The sequence below is a fragment of the Saccostrea echinata genome, unplaced genomic scaffold (genome assembly GCF_033153115.1).
Source record: "Saccostrea echinata isolate AGI-Se365-2 ecotype Australia unplaced genomic scaffold, CSIRO_AGI_Sech_v1 ptg000016l, whole genome shotgun sequence".
Taxonomy (NCBI): Eukaryota; Metazoa; Mollusca; class Bivalvia; order Ostreida; family Ostreidae; genus Saccostrea; species Saccostrea echinata.
The window spans coordinates 17,120,603-17,136,111 of NW_026889765.1; the positions used below are offsets into that span (position 1 = coordinate 17,120,603).

The window sequence follows — 15,509 nt, forward strand, 5'->3', positions numbered from 1 at the left end:
GTCAACTCGGCAAGGTATTTAGACAATCAATGGAACATAAATAAGTTATTATTTATAAAAGACAAAATAATAACCTTTATGTGACATGTACTATTCATATCCAATGTTTGTCAATTTTATTTAGGAGTTTATGCTCCTAGTTTTACACATACCTAGTTTTATGTAACCCTGTTATGTATCTAGCTTTACCCAAACCACAGTTTGGCCTTTTTAGCCAATCAGCGTGGCTGCTCACCATCATGTGATCATTGTTTATTATTTTACTGAAAGGAGAAGCCACGCAAAATTTTCAACGCAAATTATCATTACCCTCCATCCAACCCCATAATTACCTCCTTAATTTTCAATTGTTTTCACCTGCCTGGCCTTTATTTTTTAGATAACCCACCTTTTTTTGGTGGACAGGCAGGTTGTGTTTTGTAGGTAATTGAGAAGTTGATTCTCATGTAATTTTATGATATGTTTGTTGGGGGTCAGATTGCATAATACTTATTGAAGATACTCTTTGTTTGTCAATGTTTTCTAGTCTTTTCTGACCCCCATTATTTGTACAAGTTTTATATTCGTCATTTTTGATTAAATGACATTTTTTCAATTCAACACTGTGTTACTGGTTCTGCCTGTCAGGTCAAAAAACAAGCTTCGTCAACTCGGCAAGGTATTTAGACAATCAATGGAACATAAATAACATTTATTCAATCATGAAAACATTCGCTATCGTTAATGATAAATATTTTTATATGTTTGCTAATTACTGAATTTTTAGAACCCTCTATACACTATACACTAAAGCGTTTTGATTCCATGGTATTTTATTTTGCAGCTGGAGTAAACTGCCCTTAGATTTAAATATGAAATAAATTGAAATTTACAAGAAGTACATTATTCAGATATTTTTTCGATAGACCCGGGCTTTACAAAGCCATATATACCCGCACTGTAAATGCCCCCGCTACTACTTTTATCTAATTATCCGATTGACTCGCAATTCTATATGTCAAAAACTATAGTTATCTACAAAACATTCAGTAACTAATGTTGTTGAAATGCTGAAAAAATGATGACCAAAAAAAAAAAAAAAAAAAACCCACGAGATTCCGTTTATATGAATCAGAAATATTAAAATATTTAAAAAAACAAAGGTTATTAACTTAAAATAGGGAAATATGCTCGCCCTCTGTCACGCAAGCTCGGTTTGCTTTACCGCGCTAATCATAGGGCAAGCATATTTTTCGACATTCAGTTAATGACCCAAAGCGCATGTGTTACGGTTAACGTCTTTCACAGAATAATAATACCAGGTATTATATGTCATCTTATAAATCTTCATTCGTCTTGTCTGTGAAACCTGTGTTAGCTGTCTGCAGCATATTTCGAGGGCTGTGTTCATGAGACTGTGTCATGTGGTGGGGACCCCCCGACAGGTAGCCTGGAGGAGAGATTTGGCCGACCTCAGGTAAATGGTGGTGAATCGGATAAATCGACAGAGTTTACAATCTGAAAATGGAAAGCGGAAGTAGAAAAGAAGGGTTCCGATTCAAAGAATCTGACTGGGACACGATGCACTGGCAAAATAACCTTCGAGTAATCTGGAATATTTTTCAGGTTCTGTCTTACCACGAAGAATCGTTGTTCTTATCGGATTGTTCTTATAGTCCTCCTGGATTTACTTTGCTTCAGTTACTCACATCTGATGTAACATATCCAATTCCGCCAACATGTATTGTAATGAATGGGAAACTGTATTTATCTAGTTCTAAGTACAGAGGAATGGCGCGATTTGGAATTAAATCAAGACCTAACCTTTTTCAACATGGGCTATGCAACAGCGGAAATTATCGTGGTCTGTATGACTATGATGATGCTCAATGTCTTTTCAGTGACTTTTGGCCCCCATCTGCCACCTCTTGGGTAGACAGATGTCAATCATGGCCCAAGCCTCGTATTGTTCATGACATAGTCCGAAATGGATGTCATTGTGTAGCAATAGGTCATAAACTTGGAAACCATTACGACACTGAATGGAGAATTTCATTCTCTCGAGCGGAGCAAATTCTTGTGAACTCAATGAATCACTGTCAATTCTTGGTATATGGCTTGCTTAAAATTTACTTAAAAGAGGTAATCAACAATGGTTTGGACGATAAGGATAAGTTACTGTGTTCCTATCATGTCAAGGCAGCAGTTTTCTGGATGATTCAGACAAACATAATGCCTTTCTGGTGTCCAGAGAATCTCTTGGAGTGTTTTGGTTATGCTTTAAATTTATCATTAAATGGGTATATCAGGGATACTGTCCAAATTTTTTCATTTTTCATGTTTTTTGAGTAATATCCATGGTGAAGCACAACAAGATTTATTCACTAGACTGTATGGACTGTATGAGAAGGGTTTAGCTTCCTTGCTGCATAGTGCCTGCATAGGGTCTTTTGTTATAAAAATGCTCTTTATTCCAGGAGGCATTATATGTACGAATGATCGAAAACTTATCTCTGAAATTAGGTTTGACGCAGAAGTAAGTGAAGAAATACAAATTTCCTCTCTAACACCTACAAAAGACCTATATCATTGTTTGAAGGCTCTACATACAGTAGAACAGATACGAGGCTTATGTCTGACAGAATATCAGGCAGGTCTATTACAAGCACTTACTGTCCACATTCTCCAAGGAACTGCTTTTGTGTTAGCAGACATGTACCCAAACAGAGGAACAAATAAGGTGAAGTTTATCACTGACAAAATATCACGCAACATGCTGAAACTAACATCTAAGTTTGGGTTTATATCTGACATATTGTACTTTGCAATATTTTATTACAAAACATTCAGATGGATTGAAGCACTCTCCGTTTTAGAAATTACGAAGGGCAGGTTAGCAAAGCCATATCTTATGTATGATCATAATGTAAATATAGAGAGGTATATTGAGGCTGTGGGGGGATTGTCCTGGTCTACCAAGATAAGAAAGGCTGTAGCAAAAGAAGTAACACTTCACAATGAGATCCCTAACATATATATCAATGAATTAATACCAGAACAACAGAATTGCATGCAGAACAATGAAACATTGTTGTCTATTCCACCGTTTGTGCTCTTACATATGTTGGAGGTCTTGTGTTACAAACACATCGATATAAGGAGAGCACATACGGCTCTGTATGATCTACAGGTCCTGGTCCAATACAACAGAGAGGAATACATAGATGACGCATATAAAGACATATCATGGCAGATACTGGGAATCTGTCAGCAGGTTTGCGGGAATCTCCAGGCTGCTTTGGACTCCTACCATCAATCACTCCAACAATATCCCAATCACCAAATACAAACTGTTACAGAAATGAGAATACGAGATCTCCTTCAGCGTTTTCAATGATTTTTTTAATTATTCAAAATGTCCTAATGATATTATTTTATGAATCTCAATGTAGACAAAAATGGAAGAAATTTCATATTTGGTTTGAACATTTCCATGAACATTCATAATACTTTTTTTACTATGTACAGTGTGTCATATAATGTATATTAAAGATATTGATTCCAAATATTTATCCTCAAAAAATTTTTATGTGCATTTTTTCCTTCTAGAAGATTTATTCTATATATTTCCACTTAAAGCTTTTACTGCTATTCCAGCCCCGCCTTCGCCTCAGGGCCATGATTTACACAAGTTTACCCTACACTACTGTGGGGTGTTTCCATATTAAGGAGCGACCTACAGACCCTGAAACGTGCTACTACCCCACACGCACGCTGCACGAACGGTACACGCTCGCTATGTACACGGTTTGCACGAAACGCTGCACGGTTTACACGAAACGCTACACGGTTTGCACGAAAGGCTGCACGGTTTACACGAAAGCCTGCACAAAACGCTTTGTACACGTTTCTCTCACGCTTTGTACACGATTCTCGCACGTTTTGGCCTCAATCTGGATTTTCTATTCGGAATCTCTCGGACTTTAGTTAAATTAAGTAAATAACTGATTAATCAAAGATTAGTTAAGAATTGCAATCATTCAGATTAAGTTAGGATTAGAACTCGCTACACCAGTACTATATTAACAGATAAAAATACACAATGTTAAGTTGTATTTTATTAATATTATAGTTGTCACTGAGTATGTGACGCGCCCGGTGAAATGCCTTTCATTGTCTATGTACAAAACTTTTTCACTAGACTCTAAATTAACCACTGAAAAAAATAATTATATTTTTCATTCATAATCTTTACAGCATTCAATGTTTTTACAATTATAGTTTGATATTAACAAATCGTTTTATTGCTGACAAATAAACCCAGTTATTGATTTGAAAAAAAAGGGATTAAATTGTGTATGATTTCTGTAAACGGATTGATTTTCTTTCTTTTTTTTTTTATTATTGATTTATTTATTCATTTTTTGATTTAGTAAATAAATACTTTCATTTGATTGAATTAGGTTCTGTTTATAATTTGCAAAGGTAATATGTACTCTATATCAAATAAGAACATTGTGCAGGATTGGGGAGGGGGGGGTGTTAGATTACCGAGATCTTGCTTCTGTTCATGGCTTAATGTACATTGTAACTGGCACTTGTTTCAGTAAGTATACCATTGGGAAAAATTATTATAGAAACAAATGTCCTTTCTAAGAAAAAAAGGATATCCATATCTCCAGCGGGACGAGATACATGTAATTCATTAACTGCAGTTTAATTAGAATGGTAAATATATCGATTCATTACAGAATAAAACTTTGACTTATCATTAAAATTTAATATGGTAGAGAAGCCGAGGGGATAGGTATTGTAATGCTTTAGTTCTCCATTTTGAGGCATTGTGTTTATCAAATAAAAACAATATACCCACCACCTTGCAAAATCCTTGATTTCAAATCCCGTCTAGACAAAAAAAAAAAAAAAATGTAATCAATAGTCGCGGCTCTTAACAATACATTCAATATATATGAATACATGTCCAGTGTCCTAAAAACTAAAAACATATGCTCTAGAACTGCGTGATTAATAATTAAACTAATTTATAATTACTCCGGATTTTTTTCTTTATCAGCTGTTTATATTTTATTATTCACGAATACACTGGCAAATTAATTCACTGTTTACAGAGAATCGGATAAAGGATGACTGCACTTAAAGCCTGTTTTTTGTTCTTTTTCGGTTGCTTCTGTTGCTTTTATATCTGAACCTTATCTCACTTTTGTATGTTCATGAAAGTATACTGTCAATTTGGAACCACATTTAAATCTTAAAATGATTTTAGACTGTGATACAATAAAATGATTCAATGTTTTTTGTCCTTACTGCTTTCCAATTATAGTGAATTTACACCTACCTGCCCTTGATTGAACATTAGATATGCATGAGAGGTGGAGCTAACATTGTAAGAATGGGTCAAAAATTAGACTTGATAAATAACAATGACATGTTTGGAAAAGCGAAGGTGATCACTCTTTCCAATCTCCCTCTCCATTCTGTATGGCACAAATACACTTCTGACAAAGGTTTCAAAACGAAATCAACAATATGAGCACGTCAATGTAATTAAAGCAGATTTTATATCAATGCCAGATGACTTAACGTGTTCGAACACAGTGTCCTAGTTAGCACAAAACATGCTACCTTACAAGTCACGTGACGGAATTTAGTATTCACAAAGTTACCTGAAATCAAGTGGTGAATTATAATATTCAACATGTCACAATCCTTGGTTACAACACAGAGAGCGAATTTAAGAAGAAGCAGTTTTTTCCCTTTTTAACCATGAGCGCATGTTTGTCTATTAATCTCCTTTTGACACATTATTATTTATGCAAATATACAACTACTGTTAACCGTAGAACAATAGACAAACATGCGCTGACTATGTATAAAGTCAGTAAAAAAGTGGGCGTCCTCATTATCGAGCGGAGATTCAAGAAATTGTGATGACCCCTGCCTTTGAAAACAGATTCGAACTTCGTAAATACACACTTTTATTAAACGTAATTACATAAAGTTGTAGATTGGACGTTGACTATTCTTGCAATGCAAAGAAAAATGCTTGTTTTGAAACTTTATTTTGTCGCAAATTCCGCATGTCCTTAAGTGCAGTCATCCTTTAAGAAATAAAATCCACGGGTATTTATTTTTACCCATTAAATACTAATGCAACTATTAAATTTCACGAATTAAAAATCAATCGTTATTGTCGGGTGTCATCATAACCATGATTGACAAAAGATAATACATGTACATGTAGCAGAACAAATTTTCCGTTCCCGGTACGCGGAGCCCGTGATCGCTGTTGAAAATGACCTTGATCACAGTCGTAAGAAGAGTGTCGGAAGTGTAAAGAAGATTCCAATACATTTGTAAGGGGTGCATCAGGCGCATCCCGAAAAAAAACACAACATTTTCTTTAAAAAGAAAATTATCTATAAAAACGTGTTAATAACAAAAACTCAAAGTTTGTGTTTACATTTGAACACCCCCCATCCCCCGGAAATATTTAACATTGTATTTACCGATGCATGTGAATTATGATTCATTTATAAGACAATTATTAATCAACCAATTTTATGCATAAAAAGGCTATAAATGACTCATCGTTTAAAAATTATTTGTATCACAATTTTTTAATATAAGAAAATTATGTTCGTTTATAAAGAAAAAAAAATTAATTGTGCTCCCCGGCCTAGAATTCCCATACTTCACATTTATAGCAACGCAATAATGACAACATCTATTATTTAAAAAATAGATGAGTTTATTGAAGAAAGACAACAGTGATGGTTTTACAAGCAAAGGGTGATAACTTGTACAACTAGCTTACTTAACGTCAGTCTTCGAGTAGGCGGGGAAAGGTAGTGTCATATAACGCGTTCTCAAACTAAATTTCCCTCTTTCTGATAACACACAGCCCTCGGGAAAGTTGATTTCATCACAAAGGAATTATAAAGAGAAGTAATTTAGACAAAAATTTGAAGAGCTGTAAAAATGTTGAGTGCAAGAAAACAATCTGTGGCTGCTAGAGCGAAACTGAATGAAACCACAAATGGAAAACGTGGTTTAAAGGAGAAAACCGAGGTCCCCGCCAAAAAGCCGAAGGTGGCCCAAGCAAAGGAAACACAGTCAGAGGAGAATGCTTCTTTGTCGGGTGAGGAAGTTTTACTAAATATACAAGAAACTGATTGTTCAGAAATGCCAAATCCATTAGTTAGCGTTCATGATTCCTAGGGTTACAATGTCTCAGAAAGTTTGAAACAAAAAATAATTGCAGGTCATTATGTTGATTTGGCACAGTTATTGACAAATACGAATTTAATAGACTCCCAGGAAAAAACTATTGTTTCAAAAATGGGGAATTGGTCACTAAAGCAAAAAAATGAAAAAAAGATAGATGATATAGCTAAGTGGACAGATGCGTTTATAATATACATGGGAGTCTATATAACTGCTCATCCTTCAAAGGCTACAGATTTATTAAAGTATATGCAAACAGTTAGGACTGCGGCTATGAGACATAGAGGTCTGGGTTGGAAAAGTTATGATGAACAGTATCGACTTAAAAAGAGCAAGAATCCCACAAGTAGTTGGGGGGTAGTCGATTCCAAACTTTGGTTGCTTTGTATGCTTGGTAAAGAAACAGAAAACAGCCAGGTCTCAAGACCATCTGGCAGGCAAAGCATGTCATCTTCTAAATGTTACGACTACAATTTTAAAGGAAGCTGTTTTAAATTTCCGTGTACCTACAATCATATCTGCATTAAGTGTAACGGAGCACACCCGTTTTATAGCTGTCCGATGAATAATTCTGGGGGTTTTCGTACCCAAATGCAAAACCAGCCTCAACAAAACCAAACAGGTGTATTTCCCAGGTTTCCCTACGCGCGATTCAACAGACCAAGTATTAGAGCAAACAATGTTAGATCAAATGGTCAACGATTTATGGGCCCTAGGCAAAACGCCAATTAAATCTGACGTTTTGGAGGAATTATTGATTGGGTATCCTAAAAAGAAAGTAGCAGTAGAATTATATGAAGGTTTTACTAAGGGTTTCAGAATACATTATATCGGTCCGCGATTTCATGTATTTTCAGAAAATCTTCTTTCGGCTAATGATTACAAAGTAGAAATTAGGAAAAAAATAATGAAAGAAATTAAATTGGGAAGAATTATGGGTCCTTTTAAATATTTACCAATCTCAAATATGCGCATTTCCCCCATCGGGGGAGTACCAAAATCGGATGGCTCAATTAGACTGATAACACATTTATCATACCCTCAGAAAACAAGCGTTAATGATTTTATCAGCGATGAGTTTGCTTGTGTGAAATATTCTTCGTTTGATAAAGTAATAGATATGATTGCAGATTTGGGAAATGGGGCGCTTATTGGAAAAATGGACATTAAATCGGCATTTCGCTTTTTACCACTGAATCCGGGAGATTTTGATTTGTTTGGTTTTTATTTTGAAGATAATTACTTTGTAGATAAAAGCCTACCTATGGGTTGTTCGGAAAGTTGTAATTTATTTGAAAAATTCTCCACGTTTTTGCACAGGAAAATTGCTGACATAACAGGAATAAAATCTTTAGATCATTATCTAGACGATTTCATTTTTGCGGGTAGGAATAATACAGATGATTGCAAAATCTTAATGAACAAATTTCAAAGAATGTGTTCAGACTTAGGTGTTCCAATTGCTCATGAAAAAACTATAGGACCGGTCCAGGTATTAACTTTCCTTGGGTTAGAAATAAATACTTTGCAAATGCAGGTAAAGGTGCCAAAAGAAAAACTCAATTCGCTGCGTGACGCGTTAGAAAGTTTGTTAGGGAGGGAAAAAGTCACACTTAAGGAAATGCAATCTCTAGTAGGAGGTTTAAGTTTTGTGTGTAGAGCTGTACGCCCAGGTAGAGTTTACCTAAGAAGGTTTTATAATGCTATGTCAGGAATTCGGGCACAACATCATCATTTCCGTATTACAGAAGAATTCTCAGACGACTTAAGAACGTGGTTAAAATTTTTGGTCAATTTTAATGGGACACTTTACTTTCCAGAAAGTTATTGGTCAAATAACCATTCTCTAGAATTATATACAGATAACGCAGGGTCATGTAAGTTGGGATGCGGGGCGTATTTTGCTGGAAAATGGGCCTACTTTGCCTGGCCAAGACATTGGCATTTTAAAAATATTATGAGGGATATAACATGTCTCGAATTAATACCGATTTTGCTGGCAATTACATTATGGGGACCTGCATTATGCAACAAGAAAGTGCTCTTTCGAACTGACAATAAAGCATTAGTTCAAATTATTAATTCTCAAACTTCTTAATCTAAGCGCATAATGTTTTTACTAAGACCACTTATCATGAAATGCATGGAATTTAATTTCTCGTTTCGAGCGAAGTTTATTCAAGGCACAGTAAATAAAATTGCTGATTCTATTTCTCGTAAACAGTGGGGCCGTTTCCGTGGGCTAGAACCAAAGGCACAGAAATTCCCATATCGAATTTCAAAAGAATTTCTTCAGCTGATATACGACAGGAAGTTAGCAATCTGCTGACCGCATCCATATCAAAGAACACACAGGAAACGTACACTACGGCACTAATTAAGTTTGACAATTTTAGATTAAAACAAAACATTGAGCCTTCCTGGCCGCCAAAGTTGTCAGACATAGTAGAATTTATAGCAGCGTCATCTTTGGAGGGATTGGCGTATTCCACAATACGCACATATGTCTCAGCAATAAGTTTCAAGTGCAAGTTAAACATTCTGATGACCCCACCCACAATTTCATTATATCTAAAATGTTAGAGGGGAAAAAAAGAATAAGCGCAAAGCCTGACTCACGTTTACCTATAACCTCAGGAATTCTTTCAACAATTATCAATGGACTTCATTTGTCTTGTAGAGATTCCTATGAAACGTTATTATTTACTTCAGCTTACACTTTGGCATTTTCTGGTTGTTTTCGTGTTGGGGAAATTGTCTCATCAAATAAACAGACTAAAGGCATTGTAGATATTAAAGATGTTAAGATCCAAAAAGATGTCTCACTTAAAATAATGTTGAAATATTGTGAAACGGACCAATGTGGGAAAAGGACAGAAGTTGTACTTTCCGCTATAGGGGGGCCCTTATGCCCAGTAGAAAATTTACATCGATATTTACTGATACGCCCTTCCTCCGCAAGGGGGCCATTGTTTTGTCATTTTGATGCTTCTCCTCTTACAAGACATCAATTTACAGCTGTACTTAAGAAAACGCTTAAGCTTTGTAACATAGAGTCAAAGCATTACAAAACACACTCATTTAGGATAGGGGGAGCAACCGCATTGGCAATTGCAGGTTATTCAGAAGACGTAAGAAAAACATCCGGCAGGTTGAAGTCTGCAGCCTATAAGTCATATATAAGAATACCATGTACACAAATTCCTTCAATAGTATAGAATTATCTTAATTTTATTTTGTGTTTTATCTTTTATACAACACTAGCTTCTCGTGTATGGTGTGTGGGTTCTTCAATCATCAGATGGGCTTTTATATCATCAGTATTAAGATCGGGTGGACAAAACCTTGGATTAGAAAGGTTAGGTATTCAGATATGGTGGCAGGGATATTCAGGCCTTAGTTTAGGTACTTTAAAACAAAAACCAAGTCATATTTCACGTTTTGAAGGTATACCTGATTATCTTATTCTTCACTGTGGGGGCAACGACCTCGGAAGCAAACCACTTTATGAACTCAGAAATTTAGTTTATTCCATTTTTGAATTTATTTTGAAAAAGTTCAAGGGAACAAAATTTATCTGGTCACAAATTTTACCAAGAAACAACTGGAAATTTTCAAAAGATACTCATGCTATGGAAAGAGCTCGTATTCGGCTTAACAGTTTTGCAGCTAATTTAGTTTTGAGAAATGGGGGGATGTATATAAAATATAATGACATTAAAAAAAATCACAAGGAACTATTTAGGGAAGATGGGGTACACTTGTCAGATTTGGGTAACAGTTTATTTTTAAACACGTTACAGGGGGCTTTGGAAAAGTTTAGTCAGAGAGGGGGGATGTTTACCCGGATAGTTAGATAAAAGGTGGGCACAGGCTAATATAAGGTGCCACTTCCCCACTTAGGTGGCGGTGGACATCAAATAGTTGAGGTTTGATGTCCATGTGGCGGATTGCGTGGCACCTTTATTATTATCAAAAAAAGAAAATGAACATTTGCAAAAAAACTCTATGACATTTATCAAACTTTGAACGCCGTTTCCCGGGGTCAAGGTAACTTAGAGTAATTTACGTGAAATTGTTAATCAGCGTCTGCCGTTTCCCGGGGTTACGCTGATTAAGGTTGCTTAGTTGTTGAAAAATGTTGATGTTGACTGAACAGTTGAAGTTCAGATATGTGTTGAACAGTTGAAATACAAACGTGTTGAAGTTTGTAATTTGTATTGAACAGTTGAATTTGAACATTGAGTTGATGTTGTGATGTTGATATGTTGTGGCTTGCCCAAGTTGAAATGACAGCCAAATTCAAATTTATAATACAATGCCGTGGCCACTTATACGCCACAGTTAGGGTATATATAATAAATTCAATAAGTATACAATGTTTTGTGTTGTTATCTTTTCTTCGATAATGACAACATCTATTAATTTAAAAAATAGATGAGTTTATTGAAGAAAGACAACAGTGATGGTTTTACAAGCAAAGGGTGATAACTTGTACAACTAGCTTACTTAACGTCAGTCTTCGAGTAGGCGGGGAAAGGTAGTGTCATATAACGCGTTCTCAAACTAAATTTCCCTCTTTCTGATAACACACAGCCCTCGGGAAAGTTGATTTCATCACAAAGGAATTATAAAGAGAAGTAATTTAGACAAAAATCCCCCCACACCCACCCTATACAAAATAGATGATAGACTGTAGATAAGGAATTAGATGCATTGTGTTCTTTCTCTTGCTGCTGCTTTTTTGGCTCTTTGTTTCAGATGAAGTACTTGAAAGTCTGTTTTCACTATGAAGAAATTGGCACGGAACTAAAGAGACGAAAAGGATCGATTCCACTTGGACGTTTCATTATTCGTCATGGGTATTTCAGCGACTTCTATTTCTGATGATGGAATTTATTCGCACGGGATATGCGGATTGCGTGGCACCTTTATTATTATCAAGAAAAGAAAATGAACATTTGCAAAAAACTCTATGACATTTACCAAACTTTGACCGCCGTTTCCCGGGGTCAAGGTAACTTAGAGTAATTTACGTGAAATTGTTAATCAGCGTCTGCCGTTTCCCGGGGTTACGCTGATTAAGGTTGCTTAGTTGTTGAATAATGTTGATGTTGACTGAACAGTTGAAGTTCAGATATGTGTTGAACAGTTGAAATACAAACGTGTTGAAGTTTGTAATTTGTATTGAACAGTTGAATTTGAACATTGAGTTGATGTTGTGATGTTGATATGTTGTGGCTTGCCCAAGTTGAAATGACAGCCAAATTTCAATTTATAATACAATGCCGTGGCCACTTATACGCCACAGTTAGGGTATATATAATAAATTCAATAAGTATACAATGTTTTGTGTTGTTATCTTTTCTTCGATAAACTTAGTATTTTATTTTTCACGCCTGCCTTATCTATTTATTATTTTGCATTTATCACCAATATGTTTTTGTAATATCTATGTACCACAACTGTTAAATGGTGAAGAGATTCAAATAAATGAAAGAAAAAGGACAAGACCGGATTATTGATGATATTTTTAAAACAATGTTCAGTATTGCTCCCTTTAAAAAAATGTATTGAATCAAACACCTAAAAATTGATGTGCATATAATTAATTACTTTGAACATATTTTCTTTCTTCTTTATTTAAATAAAAAAGAAAATCAAACACATATGTAATACATTACCGAGTAATTTTATTTTGTTGTTTCCGTAGTTTTTTCTCTCTTAAAATACCACCGGTATGATATATTCGAATAATAATAGTTACAAACAACACAGAATGACATGTTGATCCATCAATAGCCATATTTAAAATAAAATGAGTTCCGAATGAATCCTACACGTTTCTCACACGGTTCTTGCACGAAAGTCGCACGTTTCTCACACGCTTCTCGCACGCTCGCTACACGGTCTGCACGAAACACTTTGGAGCTTACACGAAACGCTGCACGATTTACACGAAACGCTACACGGTTTGCACGAAACGCTGCACGGTTTACACGAAACGCTACACGGTTTGCACGAAACGAAAAGCGCACGAAAGTCACACGCTTTTTTGGGGTAGTAGCACATTTCAGGGCTAGCGTGGTTCCCTGTCCCTGTTTTGCTTCGTGTACTCCGCGTCACTAGGGCCAGGTGGACTACAATGGATTCAGGGCGAATCTGCCCTGAAGCTAAGCCCATTGTGACGTCGTACTTAGCTGCACTTCCGGTGTAGAAGTTCATTGTGACGTCTATTTTTCTACGCCGTCGATGCAATGTATCATTGTGACGTCATTATTTATTTCCGTGGTTAACGGCAACGGCTCAAAAATCCAACGATTTAGCGCGAATTGTTCAGACCAATCAGGTGACAGCATCGATTGTAACCCACCAGGCTCTCCTGCTTTGGCAAGGATGAGCCAGGGGACCAGGCTTGTTTCAGGGTCTGTATATTGTTCTATGTCGAAGGAGCGGTGCTTGACGTCACAATTACAGCGAGTCTTTTCACTCCTTCCTAAAAGCACTAATGTGCATAAATGCAATTGTGTCATGAAAATGTAAGCAGCTAGGTAGATATAAACATATTACAAATTGGAGATGTTCACAGTTTGCAAAACAATTATTCTTTAAAGATAACGCTATTTTTAGTACTGGAGCATCTGGAGAAGTAAACAATGGGGAAAATAGGCGAAAAATGAAGTGTATAAATAGAGACATGGTTTTATATGTCTCTAGTACAGTTATGTCAAATCTACCCCCTGGTAATAATAAGTTTTGCTACTAATACCATGTATATCATCAGTAAGTTTTTAAAGACCATGCAGTTAAAAGCTTAGGCAATGTTACGATGTCTTTTTTCCTATTTTATTTCCCAGACCTATGCTATAACATTTGAATTTCCTACACGAGTCTTTATGGCAGCTGCCAGGGATGGGCCCTGACTAAGCTCCATCGAAATACAATAGCACAAATTAGTCCTACATCATCTCGCAGGATGATAACATGATATATATATACATATATACAGTTTATAATAGTATATTATATAGATATTAATAGTATCGGTAGTTAAAAAAATAATTATTATTATATTAAATTTATAACCAAAAGAAAAGAAAAGTACAAGTTTATTTAATATTGTATGAATATTAATACATTCCCATTGCTGTCGAAAGGGGAAATCACATACATTCACTCAGTCCTTGGGTTCCCCTTCAGCAGCACTACTATAGGGACAGAAACCGTCTAGCAGCGGGAATTATTTAATTTTTCTTAAAAAAAATTAGTTAATTTGATACATAGAGATTTCATGAACAGATTTTTTTTAGTTTTATAAACTCATATCTATATACTGTAACAAATTACAGTAATTTTATAAACTTACCAATAATATCTACATTTAGAGCATAATTACAAAACTTAATTACTTTACACCAAGATACTGTAGATTTTTTTATATGATGTACAACATTATATTCAGTTTCGTCAATATTTTCTATTCTACAAAACATTTTGTATTTATATATTTTTAATGCAATAAAGGAAATAAAATTATTCAGAAAGTATGTTTTCTGGGTACGTTCAAAATAAAAGCCGATAACAATGTCTTTCCATTGAATGGTAACTTTAAACACAGTTGAAGCTATATCCCGTATATATTTAACATTTCTACATTCAAAAATAAGATGCTGCATGTCTTCTACAACAGAACAAAGAGAACAATTGTCTGTGGTATCCTTTTTTCACTTTACCATATATTTTTTACAACAAAGTAAATTGTGCAATAATTTGTGATTGAATTCCGCAATGTTTTTATCTATAGCCAGTTTAATCTTTTGCTGATAAATAGATTTCCACATTTTTTGACTAACATTGAACATTTCCGCTGATGTTTTGTCGGAATAACTTTTTTACTTAGAAGGATATCATAGAAAAATTTACATTTCTTGCATTCAGCCCTACAATAATTTCCATGAAAATTGAAATACCTTTTGTTCTTTACGTTAATAAAGAATGTTTCCACTTAAGCATATTGCCATTGCCCCTTTTTCGTACCCCTCTAACATCCTCTAATTATCTTAAATCTTAATTATTTTACACCTAATCCATATTTTGTTATCTGTGTGATACATTACTTGCAAAAATTTACATTGAAAACGGCGCTTTAGTTTTATTAAAGGTAATTAAAATTCCCACTAGTGGGTGTTAATTCCAGAATGTTGCGCTTGTCCAAGCTTGGTTTTAATTGTGTCTCATTAATATTCGGAGTAGGCGGGGCATTTCATCGATCGATTGAAAACTGT

General features: G+C 35.2%; 1 protein-coding gene across 1 annotated transcript; it reads left to right on the plus strand.

Moving 5' to 3' along the window:
• The first annotated feature begins 1,503 nt into the window (after positions 1-1,503).
• Positions 1,504-3,376, plus strand: LOC133188196 (uncharacterized). Its single transcript, XM_061323576.1, has 2 exons — positions 1,504-2,251; positions 2,457-3,376. Exons 1-2 carry the CDS (start codon positions 1,504-1,506, stop codon positions 3,374-3,376), a joined length of 1,668 nt encoding a protein of 555 aa, XP_061179560.1.
• Positions 3,377-15,509: the final 12,133 nt, after the last annotated feature.

Coding starts and splice junctions, on each gene's coding strand:
- LOC133188196 (XM_061323576.1), top strand. CDS start 1,504: ATGGAAAGCGGAAGTAGAAAAGAAGGGTTCCGATTCAAAGAATCTGAC. Junction 2,252..2,456: donor GAATCTCTTGGAGTGTTTTG/GTTATGCTTTAA, acceptor TCTTTATTCCAG/GAGGCATTATATGTACGAAT.